This window comes from Triturus cristatus, chromosome 1_2, assembly GCF_964204655.1.
Source record: "Triturus cristatus chromosome 1_2, aTriCri1.1, whole genome shotgun sequence".
NCBI lineage: Eukaryota > Metazoa > Chordata > Amphibia > Caudata > Salamandridae > Triturus > Triturus cristatus.
The window spans coordinates 769,136,711-769,160,392 of record NC_140580.1 but is presented as its reverse complement, the minus strand read 5'-3'; the positions used below and the strand labels follow the sequence as shown (position 1 = coordinate 769,160,392).

The window sequence follows — 23,682 nt, the reverse complement described above, 5'->3', positions numbered from 1 at the left end:
TTATGTAAATAAGTATTTTGACAGAAATAGTGGTAAGAGTCTATATTGGATGACCAATATTTACTTTTTTAATCATTAACGTTAACTATCTGCAAAACATCTTTAATAAATACCAGATCTGGTTCACAAATGATTATTATTGTGAAAAAATATATCCCATCCTCTATTGAAATGCTACAAAATGGCACCCAATCTCCTTCTGAGTTAGACTATATGGTGACACGTTTCTATACTTTGTAAATCTTTTGCATCCATTTTTATGCATGAAACACATTTCAATCACCTAATAAATACATCAGTTGTATATGTAGTGCCTAATAAAGTGCTATACCATGCTAAATCATGTTGAGTGCGTAGATAGTCAAATTACTAGAAGACTCTTTCTCCCTCTCTTCCATTATCCCTCGCTCCTCCTTATGCCCTTCCTGCATGAGTTACCCACATAAGAAGTGCATATATTTACAGTGAGGCCTGGCACCTGCCATTCCAACAGAATCATGGCCAACCACAGAAACCATTGAGGCCTCCAAGCCTTGCTTCAAAGAGGGAACTGAATTTCCACATACTTCACCCTCATACCAGCATTACAATGGATCAGCAGACCTTCAGAAGATGTACCTTCTACTTTTCTATAGGTTGCATTGTAAATGAAGGCAGCAACCGCTGAGGATACATGCCACCAGTGGCATTACTAGGTCTAGTCAGTACTACTCAATCCATGAGATTTATTTGATTCCGCCAGGGATACCGTTACTCCCCGGTCTGCCTCTCGTTCATCCTCTAGTCTCATGAAGAGCTGCACCCACTTAGTTGGAGAGGTAGTGCTTAGGGGTCCTCTCCCAGAATAATAGGGAGAAGATCTCAAGGCACCTCAAAACTGTTGAGTGCAGCTTTGGAAAATCTACACTGCTGTCCACCCTCATTGGAAAAATGACAGGAGCTCTTTTCATCCCGGTTGTCAACTTTCAGCCCGCAGCTCAAGCTAAAACACACACATTCCCTCTTTCTCTCTCCCGCTTTCTCTATCTTTCTTTTCATTTTGACATCTCACAGAACAAAATAGCCATAATATCAGACAGTGCACACAAACTCTCTCTATAATCTGGTTTTCTTGCATAGTCAGTAGCACCTGGTTAACCCTCCAAAATAGCGCACTGGTTATGTCTTAAAGGGACACTGTTCTTGCTGGGATTGTTCAGTGTGTTAGTGAAGGCGATGGAAACCTTTTCCACTAAATAAAAATCCCTACTACTGTCTTTGTCACTGCTTGTTCGTAATGTCCTTCATACTTCCTAATAGGCTGCTTCAGAGCACGTTTGGGTAACCATCCGGTCGGGGCAAACAGCGTAGGAGCATTCACAGGTTTTTAGTCCTTAGAATGCATTCATAAAAGGGATATTTCCTTTGGCGTTTGCGAAAATCTACAGAGTTCAAGATGGCCATATTATCATCTGCTAAAGGATTCCAGGCTGCAGAATCCATCATAGATAACATTGATCGCTACCACTTTTCTCTTTAGCTTGTCTGCAGGCAATGCTAAAGAATTCCATCCTATCAGATCCAAATATATCGAGAATGTGTACATTGTACTTTTGAAAACATGCCATAGGTGAAGTAACTACAATCACTTTCTGCTTCACAATTTAGAATAAATTAAATAATGATGTCACTTTGTGCATACTTTTTATATTACATGCTAGCAAGATGTGTTGACTCTGTTAAATGTTTATTTTTGTTTAGTAGACCACTTTGATATAAGTCTTGGGTGTTACATAAGCAATCCAATTCCAAATACGCAAGGTCTTTCTTCTGAAATGTAGGCCTGGGCGGGGAACTCTGCACGATTAGCGGAGTTTTCTGCACTCCGCTGAGCACGTAGAGTTCCAGCAAACTCCTCTCCACGAAGAGAAGTGGAGTGGAGTTTTTTCCTGATTCGCTAACATGAAGTTGGCGAGTGCAGACGGAAAATCCAACGCTAGACCACCTCCCAACAAGATTTCTCAAGGCAGGCGGTCGCGAGTGGTTGCGGGTGCTCACATTGAGAAACCATCCGTTCCCGTTAAGGAAGCTGCCGCTTGAGTAGCACATCTAATCCAGTTGTAGAAAGAAGCAGTGCCCTCTTGCACTGCGCATGGTGTCACTGGTTTCCAACGTGGGACAAACACCCGGCACAAAACATCAGCGTGAACGTCACGACCTAACGCACGGCGCCACTTGCGGAACTCCTCGTAGTGCGGCACGTGGAACTCTTCAAACTCCGCCCAGGCCTAGAATTAATGTCTGTGGCAGATAGTGCTTTTTATGCTTTTCCTATAACTTCATTGGCAGACTATTTAACTGACATAGACTGGTAAACCCAAAGAAGTCTAGGCCCTTGCTTTAGTGTTACTGGTAGGGCAGGATGCTTTCTTTTACACACATTTGCAATCTTGTTCCTGCCTAAAGAGTAGCAGGAAGCACACATTGAATGGCAATCTTCCAATGTGTGCGAGCCGAGATCTCTGATCGCAGAGTGGTGATTGCCTGATGCTGCAAACGGTGGTATTTATGTCCACGTTGAATATTATAATCCTCACTAGCCACACCACTTCCGGTTTAAGGGTGGTTCTGTCATTATATATTATGCTAAATTTATGAACTCTTACAGACTAATGGGGCAACCCAATAAACGTCAAAGGACCTGGATATAGTACAATAAGAGCAACAAGTGGTCCCAACATCCCTCTTAGGACAAGCCAAAAAGGTTGTGACTTTTCTAATTAAATGTGATCAGTCACTCGAAGAGTGTCTTCACAACATGATTCCACAAGAGAGGAATGAGTACTCTTCAGTGACTGATCAAATTTAATTAGAAAAGTCACAACCTTTTTAGCTTGTCCGAAGAGGAACGTTGGGACTACTTGTAGTTCTTATTAAATTTATGAACTCTAGCAACAGGTACAGGTCTCAGAACTAGCTTGATTAGCCGTGGTAGAAGAGCACATTTTTCAGATCTCTCTTCAAGCGATTTGCAGACCTCAAATTGCCATTAGAAAACTATAAGGGCTACTGACATCAGTCAGGGGATACATGTAGTTGTAAAATAAAAAGTGGGGGGGGGGGGACAAACCCTGACTCGCCCATTGATTATAACCTCCATAGTGGACCAGTGTCTTTCAGTTTAACCCCTTAACTCCTGTAATGACTAACGTGCAGTGCTCTCAGGCACAGGAGCTATATCCCATAATCCTTTGCTTTTCCCAATGAGATTTCTGATTGGATCAGTTTTGAACTGTTAACCTCTGGTCTAAAGACTACTCAATTGACAAATCTACTCTGCCACCAGGCAAAGTTAGACATTTCTTTATCAAGGGGCATCCAACATGCCCCTCATTTTATCCTCAATGGTGTAAACTCATAGAGGAGTGAACGTGATTGTTGGCAGTGTGATTGGTTTGTGGGGCACAGCTTTTTTCTGTACACAAGCGGAAGGATCAGCTAACTTCCCTTGTGTAAACCAATTGGGGTCATCCTTAGTTCAACCTTTCCTTGTGCCATGAATGTGACTGTTTTGAGACAAAACAAAATCTTTCCTCACCTGGACCCTCTACTGCCAAGATAGAATGTGTGAAATGTGGTCCCATCGCTGAAGGGCTAGCACATCCCTTTTTGTGCGTCCGTGTGTCACGGCTTATTTTTTGGCTCATTTGAGGAGGTCGCTTCTATAGCTGACCCCCTTCACACCTCTGAAGTACTCTTTGGTTTTGTGGCCCCTGTGCACATGCACCCTCATTTATTTATTATTTTATAACACTTGTAAGGCGCACAGCTACCCACAAAGGGTTTCCCGGCGCCGGAACAGCAAAACACAAAACACAACTGGATAGAGAGCATTCAAAGCACTTATTTGTCGAACAACCAGGTTTTTACACTTTTTCTAAAATTCATATAGCTTTCCTCCTTGCGTATATGAATGGGTAATGTGTTCCACAGAGTTGGGCCCAAATAGGAAAATGATCTCCCGCCTATTCTAGCCCGTTTGAACCTCGGTACCACAAAGTTCGCAGCAGTGCAAGAACGAAGACTGCGATTGGGGAGGTAGGGCTTAGCAAGGTCCTGTAGGTATTTGGGGGCAGTGCCAGCTTTGATTTTAAATAGGTAGGTCAGGGTTTTGAAATGAATCCGGTTTTCAACCCTGAGCCAATGCAGGTCCCTAAGATGTTTGGTGATCCTAGCGGATCTAGGGATTCTGCAAAGCAGTCTGGCAGCAGCGTTTTGCACCAGTTGCAGACGTCTTATTACTGCTTTGTTTGAGCCCAGGTACAAGATGTTACCGTAATCAAGCCGAGATGTCACTAAGGCATTGACTACGGTCTTCTGGGTAGTAGGTGGTAACATCCAGACAATTTTGCGAAGCCATTTAAGAATGGTAAAACATATGCCTGCCACTTTGTTGGCTTGCTGAGTCATAGATAGACTGTCATCTATGATGACCCCAAGGTTTCTGACCTGAGAGGCTGGAGGTGGAAGTTTACCTAATGACGATGGCCAATGGGGATCACTCCAGAGATCTTTACTATTCCCTAAGAGGAGGACCTCTGTTTTCTCCCCATTTAATTTAAGTTGATTAGCTGACATCCAACTAAATATTTCCTGAAGGCCTATTTTTAATGCAGATGGAGCAGATGAGTCAGATTTGGAAAGTGAAAACAGGATTTGAGAATCATCTGCATAAGTCATTAAAATAAGACCAAAATTTCCTGCAAGATTGGCCAATGGTCGTAGATACAAATTAAAAAACAAAGGGCTCAGGATCGATCCCTGTGGCACACCATGAGGAGAGTGGAATACCTCAGAGCATGCCTCCGAAGAGGAGATCTGGAAAGTGCGGAGGGATAAGTATGATCTAATCCACTCCAGTGCTTTGCCTTCGACACCATTCTCCCCCAACCTGTCAAGCAGTATGGAGTGAGAAATGGTGTCGAAGGCCGCACTTAGATCCAACAAGACCAATGCTACCGTTTGGCCGTCATCCATGAGCTCCCTGATCTTTTCTGTGACCCCGAGCAGGGCCGTCTCGGTGGAATAACCACTCCTAAACCCAGATTGGGACGAATGAAGAAGCTCGTTATTTTCCACATAGGTTGAAAGTGCCTTATGGATGTGCCTCTCCAAAATTTTTGAAAAGGCAGGCAGTAATGAAATTGGACGATAATTGGCCAATATCATAGGGTCTGCGGCCGGCTTTTTAAGTAGAGGACTGACCATAGCATGTTTCCATAGAGCAGGAACTGTGGCCTGCTCAATGGAAGCGTTCAGTATCTCAGCTATGGAGATCATGGCAGAGTCCTCTAATTTACTTAAGATACTGATAGGAATAGGGTCACGTGGGGAACCCGATTTGATCGATTTTAATAATTCCTTCAGTGTATCCAGATTAATGGGAGGCCAGGCTTCAAGATGACAATTTCCTCTGGGGACTTGGGGGATGTTATATTGTTTATGTGTGATCGTGCTGCCCTTTTGATATTAGAGACAATGTTCTCAATCTTATCGGTGAAAAACGAAGCCAAGTCCTGGCACTGCTGGGTATTGAGAGGGGTAGGTTCCGCTCTTGAATTCTCACCAGCCAGCTCTTTTACAGTATTGAAGAGAGTCTGGGATTTATTTATGGCCATGTTAATTATAGTAGTAACATAGCATGCTTTAGCTTTCATGCATGCTGAATGATAGCTATTTCTGGCCTTTCGGTAAACTTCTTTTTGATGGAGTTCATAGTTTTTACGCCACTGCCTCTCCAGGGTCTTACATGTGGATTTTTCTTTCTTAAGAGCTTCTGTGTACCAGGGGGCGGGAGGGCGATGTGTTTTTCCTTTGCAACGGGATAGGGGCAGGCAGGTATCCGCTGCACCATTTAACCATGTTTGTGTAGCCTCTGCTATGCTTTCCATATCTCCATCTAAGCATGGGTGATCTTTCCTCAAAGCATTGTTGAGATCCTCCAAATTTAGAGATTTCCAATTTCTCCTAAAAGATTTTGAAGGAGTCGTAACAGGACATTTGGTAGGTTTAAGTGAGATAGCGAAACGTAATAGGAAATGATCTGACCAGAGAACAGGAGTAGTGTTAAGCCATGAGAGTTCTTTCATATTTGATATAATAGGGTCTAACAAGTGTCCAGCTTTGTGAGTTGGACCCCTATTACGTAAAGTCATATCTAAAACCATAAAGTCGTCTATTAAGTTTTTGCAGGTCTTGTTGTTGTCATCTTCTAAATGAAGATTCAAATCTCCAAGTACAGTAAAGTTTTGAGCATTTAGATGTTGGGGTAGGATAAAGTTTACCAAATTATCTGACCAAGAGGGATTATTTACTGGCGGTCGATAGATCAGTACGCCAGAGAAGGTAAAATTGGGACTGAGGGTAATTTTAAATGATGCCGCTTCGCAGTTAGGAATGTCTGCAGGTTCAAAGTTGCACACAAAATCTCTACTGTGAATAATGGCAATACCCCCTCCTGTTTGGCCTACCCGATCCCTCCTTACAATAGCATAGCTCGGGGGAGGGCAGTTGCAACGTCTGGACCTGATCCGTCATGAAGCCAAGTCTCGGTTAAGAATATGGCGATGGGCTTTTTTTCCATTAAAAGATGAAAAATATCTAATTTGTGTTGTGGTAGTGAACGACAGTTTACCAAGTAGAATATGAAATTGTTAGGACTCTCTCCCTGCTGGTAAGGTTTGATAACAGTACCCTGGGGGGTTTCAGAATAGGGCTGATAGTTAGTCAAAGAAAGGGTACATTCAGGGCATGTTTGTAAGCCAGCTAATAACGGGTTCAGGGTTATGCAGTTATCATGGTTATTGGGGCGTAACGCCCTAAGTTTGGCACCTGTTAACATACTGGATAGTGAAGGGGCAGAGTATTGTGCCCTATGTCCCGGCTTGGCCCGGACGGGCACAGACGGGCTGACTCTGGCTGGACTCCGGCGAAGACGAGGCGCGTCCGCTAAAACGCGTCTGCTATCGCGGAGAAGACTGTTTCTTTTTATCACTGAGCCTAGAGCGCTCTCACCGCTCTGTCCCGCCCTAAGATGGCCGCCACTAAATCCCTGGTGCTCGGTGCCTTGCCCTGAAACGGCAGGTATCGAGCGCGTGTGTGCTGGAGAAAATGCGGGTAAGTAACAAGTGTGCTGACTGCAAATTACTAAGTTTAAAAACACAAGTATTACAAATTAACACAATGCAGTTATTAAAACGTTTTTGTTCGATTAAAATCGGCTTTCAATTGTCCTCTAGCGCAATGATTGAGCAGTAAGGTAACACACTGCCCGAGTGCTCGCTAATCCTCATTCTACCTCATAAATTCCTTTTTTCCAGCAGATGTCTTGCTCGGACTGAAATAGAATTAATATCCATCACCAGCAGAAATGGGTTCTCCTCTGGCAGCCGGGGGAGGGACGTTCAGCTCCAGTTTTTCATTTATAGGCTGCCACCAGACTTTTTAAAGCTCATGCAGTCTCTGATTTGAGCTGCACCCCTGCTGAACTCTCACCCAAACATGGAATAGTACTGAGGCTCCTGGGCCCTATCTGAAGGGAGCCTTTGACCTTGACTTGACCTGTGGGACAGTCTAGGTGTTTGCCCTTTATTCGAGTAGAGAAATCTAGAAGCTTTCATGATGCAGGGACGAGACATTACATATCATGGAGATAAAAGAGACGCACTGAATCTCATTGTGGAGAGAGAAAGAGAGCGAGAGAGAGGGAGAGAGAGAGAGAAATGAACTGAACATGATTATGGAGAGAGAAAGAGAGAGAGAGAGAGAGGCTTGGACCGAATATCATGAAGGAATGAGGGTCATATCATATAAGCCCAGAATATCGAAGAAGGGAGACATGTCCCCTTGAGACATAAACACAATTCTTAATTGGAACATTAGAAAGAATGCCTTTGGAGAGACCGACATATGCTCTGTGTGTCGCGTGGCTGAGAAAGTTGTGCCCTAAATATCACGGGGCGAGCAATTCGAAGCGAGACAGTACTCTAAATGACATTGAAGAGGATGGTCATAGGGTTATCTCATTGAGCATGGGGGGGGGGGTCTCTGATTTTAACTGGGGATAGAAAAATGAGCCAAATCTGTCTCTGTGGATTGAGATGTGCCGAAGATATTGTGAATTTGAAAGAGAAATTTCTCTAATATGTAATTTATAAGCAACATGGCTTAGATATTAAATAATATGGCAGGGGAGATGATGACATGTTATTAATGTTATGTGGCAATGGATAGGCACACTCTGAAGGCCAAGCGGGAGAGGGAGAAAGGGAAGGAGAAATGCAGATGCCATTGATCAATTTTAGTGGAAGAACCTGCCCTGACTTTATTGATGAGGAGTAAATAGCCTAGGTGAGGCCCCCCCACACACACTCACAAGATACTATGTCTGGCAAATAATTCTGATAGGAGCAGCACTTTTTCAGAGTCACAATATTATTTATTTTCACAGCACCAAGAGTTCTTGTTGACTCTTGTCACAATAATGAAGACAAAAAATCTTTATCCACGAGTATATCAACAAGTATGACATCAGTCCTCTTGATTAATAGACTATACTGTTACCCACTTTCATAACTGGGTGCCACCTTTGGCATATTGTTGCAGGTCCTTGGTATGGCATCTATGACACCATACCTACTTTCTGAGGGTCTAATTTGAATGGCGTCCTCCCAAAGCAGGAAACAGCTTTTCTAAGATGGTTCGGCTGTCTTACCTCTGCTACCACTCTGACCTTGAGCTGTTGCCAACTTATTTTAAACTTGACATAGATATTACACTTATTCAACAATACGGGTAACGTGTAATTGCCCATACCTTTTATCTCTACATGGGTCTTTTCACTAGAGCCACTGTAAGCTAGCTGGTGGGTCGTCCACCATTTCTGTCCTGATCTTCAAATGATCAATATGGTATTAGCTAAATTCACTTGAGCCATTGCCTCAAAGAATGTGGCATTTGCAGCTTAGTTGATGTGTGTAAATCATACCACTTGAAGTACATTTTTATTGCAGCAGGATCACCAATGACAATCTGCCTCTGCTTGTCTTTTTCTCACTTATCATGATTTCTGGGTGCAACAACCTTACTTTGTTTAATTCCAGGCGCAAATAAGGGGGAAATAGTTTTTCACTATTTATGTGACAGTGTCAGAATTTGCAATAAATCATAATCATAGATCTGTAGCTGGAGGCAGAAGGGGTTTTGTTTCCACTCCTGCATCACCAACACCCACCACCCGGTAATGTTTCTTGTGGATTTGAACCCCTGCCCCATGTAGATAGCCTAAAGATCTGCAGAGCGGGGAGGTCAGTGGACCTCCATGGTTCAGCTATAGGGAACCTGGGAGAGGATGTGGTCTAACAGCTAGGGCAGTCAACCTCAAATCTGGGGAATGGGTTTGAGTCTCAACATCCTGTGGTTCTGGGCAAATCACCTAATCTCCCCGTGCCTAACAAAAATGAATGTGTCCTTATGTAACGCAACTGGTGCTCATGTAAAGCGCTCTGATACCCGACACATTCCGGTCAAGTTCATACTATATAAAACTAAAAATAAAAACTGTTGGTATTGAGACTGTACCCAACCTGCCAGATACTCCTGCATGGTAATTTATGTACATGCTTCCTATTTTTGGTTTTTAAAAGCAAACGACTACCACAATTATATTGTTCGATACCTTAATCTAGAGTGTAAAGCATGACATGCAGTTATGATAATAATTGTTAACACATTTGCACAGGCGAATATTAGTGTTAGACATCTGAGCATAAAAAGAATCCCTAACATTTTGTTAAGAGTCATTAAGAGCCTCCATGTACTAACAATCTTTAAAGGTGTGACCCTGCCAGGGCTTTAAGTGGGCCGGGTTCCACCGGGTCTGAGCACCGGCAGTTTTTTTAAGGGGGCCTCGAAACGGGTCTCTATTGGGCTCTGTTTTGTGCCCTGGCACAGGTGGTCCATTTTTTTCTGGACTGCAGTGACAGCAGGCACATCGATGTTGTAGAGAAGTTACGGCATGACGACATGCCAGGTGAGCATTGTAGGAGAAGGGAAATCCTTTAGAGAGAGTCATTTTCTCTTTGGATTTCCCTTCCCTTTTTGAAATTCAGGAGCAGCAACATCGACGTGGTGTCAGCAGGGCTTTAAGTGGAAGCTTTTTCAATATTATATACAATAAGCCATAGTTGCTGCTTATTTATCTTCTGCAACTAACAACCATTGACAAAGCCAATAGTCCTGCCTTGCTGTATGATGTTACTTGTTGTGTCATATATCTGGATGCAATGACAGAAACCGCAAAATACAAGTCGGGCGGCACACTATGCTAAGCCCAGATTTTTGGCTCGTGTTTTTAAACCACACCCTTAATTACATTGGCCACACCTCTTTGAGAGACCCCCCAGTTTTTTCATCCCACCTAAAGCCCTGGACCCTGCATCTGCTTAGCTTGCTGAAGTGCGCGCACCCTTCGCTGGGCTAAAGTCCAAATTCATGTGTAGGGTGTTGACAATATTCACCAGTGTCTCCTAGCATGTAATGCCCTCCCACAAACAGATAAAGACTGGGCTTTTTAAACACTGTTGCACGATAAAAATGTATGATGTATTTTTTCACTTGACCATAAGATGAGCGTGAAGTAATGGGGAAACAGAGTATGAATATAGCGGTCACACATCCGAAGCTGATCTTGAGGTCAAGGCCAGACTGGCCATACCGGGCATCAGGAGTTCCCCAGGAGGGTGGGGGGCCGCTCTTGTTACTGGGAGCTGCTTTTGTAGCAGCGCAGCAGTTTTAAAAGCACTGCAGAGTTCCTTGTATATCCAACAGTTTTTAAAGCAACAATAAAAGTGCCAAGATGACTCTGGGGATGAAGGTATGTGCTAGAGAGAGATGTTTTGTCTAGTGACAGTTTTGACTCATCTAAAGTAGCACCGAGGGTTAATATGCCTGCTGCAAAGATTGTGTACTGTGCCAATTACAGAACAGTATTTTATGTGCATAGCTCTGCGGGTTACTGCTTTTGTCACAGAGATCATTTTGTTACTGTGCAGTTCATAAGTTACAATCGTAATCTAGGTTAGAAAGTAGTTTGTTTTATATAACATTTTCTATACAATGATTTGCACAGATATGATAAATTGTCTCTGTATGTGTGTGTGATGTAAATTGCTCAGACAACCTACACTGATATGAGAGGCACAATAAAGCAAATTAAATACAAGTGACAAAGGGGCTATGGAGAGATGAGAGGCACTGTTGGAGGGTGATAGGGAATCCTTGAAGAGCCCCAATACAGATTAATTTATCCTTGTGCACTGTAAGGTCATCATTTACTATGGTTTATAAACCAATACAATTGAATAGCTAATGAAAAATGTGTTATAGAATGCACCATTTTAGCCATTTGTTCCCACATTTTCTAGGTGGAGAACCCCCTCAATCTCTTTTAGAGTGGTCAGGCTCGCTCACTGCCTCACTCGCTATGCACCCCTTGGGGGCTGGTGTGACAAAATTTGCCATGGCTGCTTTGGGTTCCCAGTCCAGCCCTGCATGAGGTGTACATGAAGTTTTGAATTGTACATATTTACAGGCAGAATACAAAAATCTTATACACATCATTGCTAAATGATGTAAAATGCTGGCTGATATCAGTAGTAAACATTCACAATTTTCACTTCATATACACCTCAGCAAAACAAGCATTTCAAAACGGTTTGAAACATAAAATATTGCCAAAGCCGAGCATTTGTTTATAACATGATAACTCAGGACCAAATATAGAGTTTGGTGGATGGGTTACTCTGTCACAACCTTGACGGCTTACCCGTCCACTGTTACAAGGGCCCTAGTATAAAATGCACTTGCAATACGGCGGACACAGAGTAACCGGCTGCCAAACACTAAATCAGGCCGACTGTGATTGTAAATTATATCTTGTTATTGACAAATCTGGCAGGCATCAAAGATTATGAGTCTACAATCATGAAGATTAGAATCCCCTCATAACGATTTGGAATCCATGACACGGTGTCAGCTTTGCTTCCTCCATGCACATTTGCGCTTTAAATAGTATTGTACGTTTGCTAGTATTTTTTCACCAGTTCCTGACTAGCTTTGCTTTTATTTAGGGTGAAAACCTTTGATTAAAGACTGGTGGAGGGATGTATGTGTCCATGTTAAAAATAAACACCAGCTGTTACATTTATGTTTGTGGCAGACCACTTGAGCATTAACAAAAATACCCCTTATGTCCAGTTTATGTTTTTGAAGACATTCAAAAATAGAGTTAGTTTTGTCTGGCTGCATAGACACCGAATAAAAGCGGTTTATCTGCTGCTGCTGCACTATTAATTACTGTATAAAGTATAGTTCCCCTGAATTCGTTTGAAGTGTCTAGGCACTAGGGTTGAACATATTCCATTATCACAAAAGCAAAGAGGATACATGCGAGTTAGCCCTATTTCACCCCCAAAATAATCAACCAAACCAAATGGAAAACACATCCTCTAAAACAAATTAATTCTTTATAAAAATCAGTTTTTCTATAAACACGAATCACGAATTAAGCACATAAATCAACCTGGAGTTTTCATAAGGAAATACCGAAAATGTGTGTTGCGCCGCCCTGACACTGGATACAAGCCTTTTCCATCTGCCCTCAGGGTGATATATGGGAGCACGGTTGGCTCCTTCTAATTATTTATTATTCGCCCTGCTTCTCCCTAAAGATTAGACTTGCAGAAATAACACAGATTTATTCCATTTGTGAATAAACATATAAGGCACGGCCGCTGCGATTAGCATATCTGAATTCCCGATAGTCCTGCAGAGTGACTCTTGCTGTTACTTATATGGACACTGAGTGGACCATTTAATTAGGTGATGGATATATATATTTATATATATATATAGATAGATATAGATATGTATAGATATATATAGATCTCTCTCGCTCTCTCTGTGTATATCTATATCTATATATATTCCTCTGTTAGCCAAACATAGCTTATCTGCAAAAGAGAGTGCTGGATAGATCCGGATGGATTTTCTGTTACACCAGACAATCTCACTTTATTTCATTAATTTTGCATTATGCTTGTTACATGAAATCACCAATATTACGATATTAGGCGGCCATTTGAGATAAAAATGTTATGGGAGCGGGAACAACCAGAACACGAACAGCTGCAGTTTGTGGTTTTTGTGTCTTTTTTTTATTGAGGATGCATTTTGCACTAAAATACAGTGTCAAATGCCAGTTTTATATTTTGCTTAATTACACATCATTTTGCGTAATTTACCTGAAATTTCACACACTATTCTGAAAATATAAATTACACAAAATCCACACACTCTTAGGGAATGTTTGTGAAGGTGGTTTGCATATGTGCAGGAAATCTACAACACTGTTTAAATGCAAGGTTTCTATAGGAATATTCATGATGGAAGTTTGTTTAAAGCTATTTAAACAGGTTTTGTGTATGAATATTTGTGAATGGCGTTTGAATGAGGCCACTCATATATGCGCTTTTATAGAAAGCCTTCTGTGGAGTTTACATTATGCCATGTATAGGCCCTACTCATTAAAAGAATATGTAAAAGTATGGGCGGATTTACATCTCTGCCTATGCGTACGTTTATGGGGGGGTTTTCTGTTTAAAAACATCCCCAGACATCATCCTGGAACATTTCTCCAGATGCAGGTTTCCAGATGTACTCCTGGAAATGTGATGTGATATCTCCCGTGGTGTCCTATTCCCCTTGTGCATAAATTTGAATAGTCTAGAATTAGGCATGTTGGCGATACAGCCCCTCCCCCCTCCACCCCCGTGCAACCACTCACTTCTTTTTCCTTTTTCTCCATGAGAAAAACTTTTTTTATGTGGTGGAGAAAGCCTGTTCCCCTACACCCCCGACAAATGTGGGGGTAATCCACCCCCCTTCCTACTCTGGAAGGGCAGGTGGCTCAAGTAGCTTTACAACCACTTATATGACGGGGAAAGGTTTGTATCAAAGTTTGAGAATGCCCACAAACTTACACTTTTGTGGGCATTCTAAAACTTCCAAGGCAAATGATTCCGCGTCTCACCCACTCAGTGGAATTTACGACTGCGCATTTTTCCACACACGTGGTAGAGTTCTTCTCATTTGTGGTGGATGCAGGCATTTATCTACTGCCAGGATTACTTTGTGCATGCCTGACAGGCATAAATGGGGTATTTTCAGCTGTGATCTTACATTTGCATCTGAAAATACCTTTATCAGTAAAGCCCTTACTTTGTATAGGTAAGTTTATGAGTGGGCTTTGTATGGTGCTATTTATGAAGGGGATGTGTGTTAGAATGTTTGTGATGGGAGTTTGTATGATGCTGTTTTAAGCGGTGTTTATATAGGAATGGTAGTTCGGTGTTCCAATGATCCTTGTAACAAGGGTTGTGTGCACAAATGTTTGGGAAGGGAGTTTCTATAATGTTACTCCTACACAGGGATTGCAAGGGAATGTTCTGAGAAGAGTTTAAGTGCTATTAAATGCTCTTGATATGAAACTTGGGCTTTTGAATAATAGATGATTATAGATGTGTTTTTTTTGCAGCTTGAAGATCACAGGAGGTGAGAAGACGATGCTACAGAAGTGGCAGGTAAGGATACGACTGCCTTCCCATCCTGGTAATATTTTGTTGTAGGTAGTCTCTGTGGGCCTGATTACGAGGTTGTCGGACGGGTTGCTCCATCACAAACGTGACAAATATCCCGCCCGCCTTATTGCGAGTTCCATTGTATCCAATGGAACATAATGGAATTCGTAATACGGCGGACGGGATAGCCGTCATGTTTGTGATGGAGTAACACATCCGCCAAACTCGGAACCAGGCCCTGTTGGTATCGTGGGAGGAGTGCTGTGGGGTAAAAGTGGCCAATCAGTGATTGGTCGAAGGGGCCTTCTCCTGAGCTCTGAATTAAGGGGAGTGAGATCTTTAAAAGCAGGGGCAGGTCAGCGGGGTTGCAACGGGCAATAAGTGTGGTTATGGTTGACAGAAGAGGGAGTCAAGAAGGAATGTGAAGGATATTGATGGCTGTCTGATCTCTCTCCTCCATGCCCTCTCTCTGACAGAAAGGCGAGATCAGTAACTTTGAGTATCTCATGTTCCTGAACACGGAAGCTGGGCGGACATATAAAGATTACATGCAGTATCCAGTGTTTCCATGGATTGTCGCCGATTATGATTCTGAGGTAAATCAACGGGTGTCTGGGGTTGATGTAACACAACTCCTTCTCTACATAGTGGGGCTTATTTATGAGAGCCCTGCATCACTTTTGCACCATGGAAAGGGGTGCATGCGTGACTCAGGATTTCCGAAGCCAAGCAAAGCTACCCTGTGTGACTTTGGGCGACCTCATAAATCATGAGTCAGGCGGCTCAGCACACATTTCTGTGTTGCCCTACTCGCCACCCGGGTGGCATTCCATGGGCATTGCGGTGGGTTTTCCCACGCAACACCCATGTAATTCGATGCTGCCTGGGTTTCCAACGTGATGCAAACCTAAGGAAGCACCACATCCGTACACCTCACGAGGTGAGGCGTAACGTGGAGAAATAACTTAATTTCTTCAAGTTTTTCATCTTTCCATGTGTGCTGCATTCTGCAGTACACACAGAAAGAGGAAAACACCTCTTAGTTTATTTTTGTGCAGAAAGGTACCCTTTCCTGCAGATAAACAATCCTGCCTGCCATGGTGGCACCCTTGCACCATTGTGCAGTGGGGCCTACATTGGTGCTAGGCAGCCGAAATGGTGCCAGCACATTCAGAAAGGACAGGAATTCACTGTATTGCTTCAATACGGTGCATTCCTGACCATTCACTTTGGCGTAGGGCAGCGCAGCGAGGTGCCTTGCTGCGCTGTACTACACCAAAATACCATAACGGAGGCCCTGTGTCTGCACTTTCCAGGTTACACTCCCCGCACGTGGGGACCTGGGCAGATGCTTATCTGCAGGCCTCTTGAAGTAGTGGTGCCTGTACGTAGCTCAGGACCTATTTTTTGGCCTTTTGGCGTAGGGCAGCGCAGCAAAGCACTACCCTATGCCAAAGTGGAAGTGGAGGAATGCACCGTATTAAAGCAATACGGTGCATTCCTGTCCTTTCTGCCTGTGCTGGTGCCGTTTCGGCAGCCTAGCAGCAGCGTAAGCACCCTTGCGCCATGGTTGGAGGGTGCCTCTGTTGCAGGCAGGATTGTTTCTATGAAGGAAGGAGAACAGCGATTTACACATGACTTATGAGGCCACTCAAAGCCACGCAGAGTGGCTTAGCGTGGCTTCATAAAATCTTATGAGATCCTTGCGCCACACATGCACTACTTTACGTGGTGCAAAAGTGACGCAGGGCTCTCATAAATAATCCCCTGTATTTCACGAGAACTGCGCAATTACGACAGCGCCCATTCCTGGCAGATTGATTGATACGCCTACCTCTCTGCTCATGTCCATTAGGCACAGGCTGTGTTCTCGCAGCGCGTTGTCCGTGGTGTATTCTCAGGTTTCCCCGTGGACATGCTCTGTAATTTTCTCTGATGCTTATAGATAACGAGGTAATAGGATAAGCTTGGTCAATATACAAAGAAGTGTTTGCTCTCTAGGGGAGACGGTAACAGCTTTAAAAATCACCACAAGTGTACTGTGTACACAGAGGGGGAGGAGAGTTGCTGGGGGGGGTGGAGGGACGCAAAACAAGAAAACTAAACAGGGGGTAAAAGGACATTTTCCTCTAACCAATGCCTGCGACATAGTGTTATCAGATAACTCCTGGTAACCAGTGACACTAGAAGGGCCTGGTTACAGTCCTGTGCCGATAGCATTGTATGCTGTTTTGCCCACAGCGGCCATGTCTGCCTTGGAATGGGCTATGCCCCATGCAGAGCACTATTATCCTGCTTGACACTGTGCATGGACTGTTACATTTTGGGGTATGCAGTGGGCCTTGAAAGCCATCCAGCAAAAGCGAAAAATGTAGACTACCCAAAAATGATCTATTTATCGTTCACCCTAGACCATTTTAGGAGATGGTTGTGCTGTTTCCAAGCACCAGAGCTTAATTTGTGCCAGTGGTTGCAGGTACTGGTCGCCAGCACAGAAGTGTTGGGGACACAACTTATTTGTCATCATCAGCCTTTCATCCAGAGAAAGTGAGAGAAAGACAGAACTGGAACAATGAATGAGGAAGGGAAAGTTTGTAAGGCAGTGTCAAAGAGAGAAAGGAGGGATAAGGAAGAACCTGCAAGAGTTAGATATAAAGACAGAAAGAACAAAGTGGTGCAAGATATGGAATCAAGACTAGGCAGCTTTTGTATTTGGTAACCCCAACATTTGAAAGTGCCATCACTTGGCTCTTAAGAAAAACATTCGGCTCACACACTTTTTGTTTTTGCAAATTAATCACTGCCTATCACCCTCTGATTGAATCAAATCTAGGGAGTGCTTTGTTGTGTGTTGCTGTCCTCCAGTTGAGTATGTAAGGCAGTGCTTAATTTGAGACTGTGGTTTCCGGTCGTTGGCACCGGCACCGGCACGCAATTGTGACCACCGGGGCTTCTGACAGTCTGCCACAAGGTGGCGCTGTAAGGCTAATTTATAGATGAGCACAACAACAGTTAATTATTAATTCAAAATGCTTTTAAAATTACTTTTTCCTACCGCCCAAGCCATTCTTATAGCCTGAGGGGCCTGAAATAATCCGAATTGTGATTAGTAGTTGTGTTGTTAATATCATTGGCAGCATGGCAGGGGCAATGTGTGGTGCAAGCTGCAGTGGCCTCCTGATGAGAGCCCTCGCACTTACTTTGTTTAAAATTAAGCACTAGTGTAAGGGTTACTTGCCCCCTCTTAAATTTATCCTGGAGGTTCCCTGGAACCGAGCCAGGTATTGGAGCTTCCCTGTGAACGCGTGCATGGCTCTGCACTGCAGAGCTTACTAGTAATCAGTGATTGCATGGGTAACTACACCTATAGCAGTGGGATTCCCTTCTTTTACGGCGACAGGGCCGGCATTGCACAAGTTTTGATGTTATATTCCCTGACCTCTTATTCTGCAAGGTGATGCATTCTGAATGAATGAATTAATATTAGGATTTCTAAAGCGCACAGCTACTCAGAGGAGTGTCCCGGCACTAAAACAGAAAGTTAAAGCAGAGGCTGAAAGAGGGTGAAAAGCCACGTCTTGAGTTGTTTTGCAAACGGCAACTCAGTTTTAATTTGACGTAGTCCAATGGGAAGTCTATTCCAGGCTTGAGGCCCCAGAAGAGAGAAGGACTTGGCTTCTATTTTTTGTCTGCCTCTGTCTCGGAACTTTGGCCAAATGGCTATAGGAAGAACAGAGAGTTCTAAGGGTTGTGTAGTGCTGAACCCTGGAAGTCAGGTACTCGGGCCAGAGTGGTTCAAGGCTCTGTGCATGAGGATAAGAGCCTTGAACAGGATCCTTTAATCATCTGGGAGCCAGTGCAGGTTCTTCAGGTGTAACGATACCGAAGTTCATCTAGGTAGGTTGAGAACCAGGTGGGCCTTCTGGGCATTGTTTTCTTGGTTGAGCAAGTTTTACTTAAGTACATAATGTCAATTGATTGTAAAAGGAGGGGTTTGAAAGTTGGCACCCTGGAAGCATAGAATTATCCTACCACCGCACCGCTCTTACATGATGACACACAGAAGAGAGGGAGGCGGGCCACCATAGGGGTGTATTAAATAGGGTCGGCATCTGGCATCCCTTGAAAAGGAAGAGATGAGGGAGACCACCCATGCTTTCCTCTCTTCACTCCAAACATTGATCCAATCCCAGGTAATTTGATCAGCAACTGATGGAGCCTTTATCGGGGGGATGGGAAATAGGGTCCAGGCTGTCCCAACCATTAAGACCCCTTGCTTTGAAGAGCCTGAATGTGTCCTCTCCAACATTATGGTTTTACACGTCAGAGCCGCTCACAATTATAATGTGGCCATGGCGCTTGTAGGACATAGAACGAGATTCTTTCGCTACAGATTACTGACTCCAACTCTCAACTCTTTCAGACTCTGGACTTTAGTGATCCCAGAACCTTTCGAGATCTTTCAAAGCCTATGGGGGCGCAGACTCAGGAGCGAATGCTGCAGTTTGTCCAGCGGTTCAACGAGGTGGAGAAAGGTGAAGGTGAGTGGGGCATGCCAGAATCCCATTGGAGAACCAAGACAGCCTATTCCCCCGCTGTTTGTTTGCATCATCGATCTTCATAAAAAATTCTGTTTGACCTTTCACAGATGTTTTATGCATTGGTGGCATATAGCTTTTGTGCCATTTCACATGTGTTTAAGAAGAAAAATATAAGTACATTAACAGGTGAGAAAGAACTACTGGAATCAATATCCTCTATTAGACACCAATAAACAGATCCAATAGTCAATTGAATCAACTTGATTATCCTTCGAAGAAGTTCCCTTGATGTCAAAACACATACACTACAAATAGTTTCCAATAGAAACCATTTGGAATTAACACCTATTTTGTCAGGCTTTTGTAGTCGTACTTCCTTCTATCCTCTGAGTGCTGCTGTGGTTTTTCTTGCTAGAAAGTCTTGCTTTGCTATCCCCCGGTTTATGTGGGTTCTGGTCATGAGAGTATTAAAGGCCTTTACCGATTACTTCCTCACTGAGAGCAATTCCCACTTTTGGAAACAACAAGAGTAAGGAATGTAGGAAGAAGGGCGATATCTAGCCAAATTCAAGGAATAGAAAATCCCAGGTTCCCAATAGCTTTCAAAAATATCCATTTTATGTACCCTTAAGATGTAGCAATAAAATTCGGTTTTCAGTTGGTGCAATGCAAGATGTTACAAATGGTTTATGATGTACTCTCCCTTCTGTATAAAATGGGAGGGTGCAGGTTGATACATTCGAGGGCATTAAATATGCCGGATTCTCCATCCCAGGCCATATGTCCATGTCTCCTGGTGGCATGATCCTGAATGTCTATGCACGAAGCCTTACAGGGAGGGAGTGATGTTGGCAGAGATGAAAATAATACCTCAATCACAGTACGAGCAGAGGAAGGACAATAATCAAGATGAAGCAATGAGTACTTGGCACATGCTGCATATGAAAGAAGAGGACGTATAGCTGGTATGCACTGGCCAGGTCGGGGCAGCAAGTAAGCTTGACAATGAAGGCAACAAATGGTAAGCAATGGGTGGGCTCCAAACCCCTTGTTGTATACAATAGATCTTGCAGGCAACTGTGCATTTGTGATATCTTAAGCGAGACCTAATAAAGGAATAGACCATTAGGACGTTCCTATTTGAGTGGCCCTTGCAAAGGCTTGGCTCCATGGCAGCGAAAAAGGGTCCTCTGGGCTAATTGCGTAGGGGCCAGTTCACATACACACATATAATAAACCTCTGCAACAAAGCATGCAGTTTCTTGCAAAAGCTGTGTAGCATATACCGGTTTAGAGGCATTCTGAAAAGAAGGGTCAATGCACAAATACAGTAAGATCCATGTATTGTCAAAACCATTTGGGCATACAGCACACATGTCAACATTTAGAATCAGAAAAGAGAGAGATTTTTGGAAAAAAATAAAAGGAATTTACTTTTTACGGTTGACTTGCATGAGAGTCGAAGCAATTTTAGGCGGGTGCTAAAATGAAGACTTTTTTTCATTCAAAAACAGGGTCTCTCCCCCCTAAATCAGGGGCTTCGGCATGTATAATTACTGTGAAAACACCGTTGTGACACAGGGGGGAAAAGCATTGGCAAAGCCAATAGGTCCCGCCAATGCAAAAGCTGTTGTCTTTGTCAATGTCATTGTCTTGTAGCCAAATTGTATAGCAGCATGGCTGCTGCTCAGCATGGCTGAAAGTCATGGGACAAATGCGCTATGACACGGCCAGTTCTGGCAGCGTCATAGCGAGTGTCTGGCAGAAGGGGCTGGACAAGCAGCACAACACGGGGTGGGGCAAGCAAGAAAACCAACCGGGTTGGAGGATGGGTTTTAACAAAGAGAGGGTGTGGGTTATGACCAGAGTTGTCAAATTTGAACATGGGGAAGCAGTTTCGAGTCTTGGCGTCTGCTCAAAATCCTGTGTTTCTGTGCAAATTACTGAATCTCCCTGTGCCTACAAAATAAATGTCACCTTGTGTAATTTAACTGGTGCTGATCTAAAGCGCTTCAATACCTAGTTTGAACTTTACCAAAGTGAATAAAAAACCGAAAACAAATGGTAGGGAGAAAAAGGAATGCAGAGAATGAGGGTTGAGAGGGCAACAACGGGATGGAAAAATAAAAGAAGGAACGCAGAAAGAGAGTTAGCGAGAGAGCAATATGAGTGCTAATGGAGGTTTCACAGAAGCACACAGCAGCAATAGGACAGAAGTCAGCTCAAAATTCTGTGATTCTCAGCAAATCACTGAATCTCTCCATGCCTACAAAATAAATCTCAGCTTGTGTAATGTAACTGGTGTTCATGTACAGCGCTCCGATACCTAGTTCTCGCTATACCAAAGTACATTAAAAACTAGCATTGGCATAGCCAATAGGTCTTGCTTTTGGGACCTTCTAAGTATTTAGTTATGCAGCACAATATCCTTGGTGCAACCACATCAACTGTTGCGTGGCTAAACACTTATAAGGTCCCAAAGGCGAGACCTATTGGCTATGACAATGCTTGGTGTGGTTGTGTGTGTGATTGTGTGTGGTTGTGTGTGGTTGTGTGTGTGGGTGTGGTTGTGTGTGTGGTTGTGTGTGTGTGGTTGTGTGTGTTAGTGTGGTTGTGTGTGTGTGGTTGTGTGTGTGGTTGTGGGTGCAGGTGCGGTTGTTGGTGTGGGTGTGGTTTTGTGTGTGGTTGTGTGTGTGGTTGTGTGTGGTTGTGGTTGTGTGTGTGTGTGGTTGTGTGTATGGTTGTGGTTGTGTGTGTTTTTTTGGTTGTGTGTGTGGTTGTGTGTGTGGTTGTGGTTGTGTGTGGGTGTGGGTGTGGTTGTGGGTGTGTGTGTGGTTGTGTGGTTGGGCATGGTTGTGTGTGGTTGTGGTTGTGTGTGTGTGTGTGGTTGTGTGTGTGTGTGTGTGTGTGTGTGTATGTGTGTGTGGTTTTGTGGTTTTGTGTGTGTGTGTGGTTTTGTGGCTGTGTGTGTGGTTGTGTGTGTGTGGTTGTGTGTGTGTGTGACAGTAATACTAAAAGCATCTCAAAATAAAACAACACAAACATCGAGTGTTTAGAAAGCATTCAGAGCAACCTTAAAAGACCAACGTTTATTTTTATGCAAAAAAGGCCCCATTGTTAACTGCTTTCTGCTTGATTACGCCCACAGGAGGACAGCTACGATAGGGGTATATTTGCAGCCATTCACATATTGTCCCGCAGGCTTGAGCCTGTTGCAGTTGTGGCCAATAGGAGCAGCCATAAGTTGAGTCAATTACAGCCCGCACTGCCCTGGGGGAGCATTTAAAAGCGAAAAAAACGATAAAGCGCAATTCCTAAGTCTCTCTTCTTTTTCTATTAAAATGATTACTCCGTGGATGTCCGTTTTCTGTGTTGATTCTCGAGGTGGCCATGGTATTGCCCGTACTGTATGTTTTGTCAGGACCCTTTTCTGTTTCTCTGCTCTTGCGCCTTGACACCGTGGCGGGCGGAATAAAGGGGCCAGGCGGTGCCCGGCAGTAACGGCGGTTCTCCAAGTAATTAATCCGAACAGTTACAGACAGTTTCTTATCATTGTTAAACTCGAGTGTCTCGGTCAAATGCCCATACTACACAATTAAAAAAGCAATATCACATATTGTTAATAATGAGCATTTTTACCTCAGCTGGGCTATGCATTATTAAAAAAACAGCAGAACAACAAAGTTTCAAGAGAATATATAAAAGATATGCAAAACCGCCATTTGTTTGTTTTTCTGCACATGAGGCAACCCCTGCACTCTCAAAGCTCAACCCAGTGGATTTCCTACCTTGACCTCTTCATTACAGAGAGGAACACCGAAAAGGCCGGCGTAATGCCTATGTAGACATAACCTATCCACACCCAGGCTGAACTCATTCCTCACACGGATGTACGTACACCCAGGCCCAAGCTGCCCGAGCTCTAATACGGATGGAATGCGCTGAGGGTGCAGCGCATGTGCAATAACATCAAATTACATACAAATATTTAAGGCGCGGACAGCACAAGAATTCAATTATGCGCAGTAATTACAGATAAAGACGTTAGGAATGGCCTGTAAGACAATAGGCAAAGGCTACGCACAAAGCTTAAAACGTTCTTACAGCACGCACAACGCATGCCAGAAGTCTGAGTTCAAACAAAAATGCCAGACATCAACAAGCATTGGCCGCGCGAGCTGCCGCAAGACGCGATCTGTGGGGAGGGAGGGGGGAGAAGCGGGAGTTCTGTGCGCGCACTTGGCCCCTTCTCTAATTGTTCTATCTGCTGCCGTGTGGATATGAAAACTGGTGTGAAATAGCAGCAGGGAAGGGGGCGGAGAGGAGGCTCTGAGGGAGAGCGACGTAAAGCTATATGGCTGCTTTGCGCGCGTGCATGCCTCGTGCACTGTAGCTCTATGCCAGCGGTAGCACTTTGAAAACTCCCTTACTAAATTCTCGCTAGCAGCGCATGCGCGCTGGCTCAG

General features: G+C 43.7%; 1 protein-coding gene across 2 annotated transcripts in view; it reads left to right on the top strand.

Moving 5' to 3' along the window:
* Positions 1-23,682, top strand: part of WDFY4 (WDFY family member 4) — an 821,140-nt gene that overhangs the window by 652,324 nt on the left and 145,134 nt on the right. For both annotated transcript variants that reach the window (XM_085608765.1, XM_085608766.1), the window contains 3 exons: positions 14,633-14,678; positions 15,152-15,271; positions 19,099-19,216. In XM_085608765.1, coding sequence (XP_085464891.1) covers positions 14,633-14,678; positions 15,152-15,271; positions 19,099-19,216 — 284 coding nt within the window. The remainder of the gene's footprint in view (positions 1-14,632; positions 14,679-15,151; positions 15,272-19,098; positions 19,217-23,682) is intronic.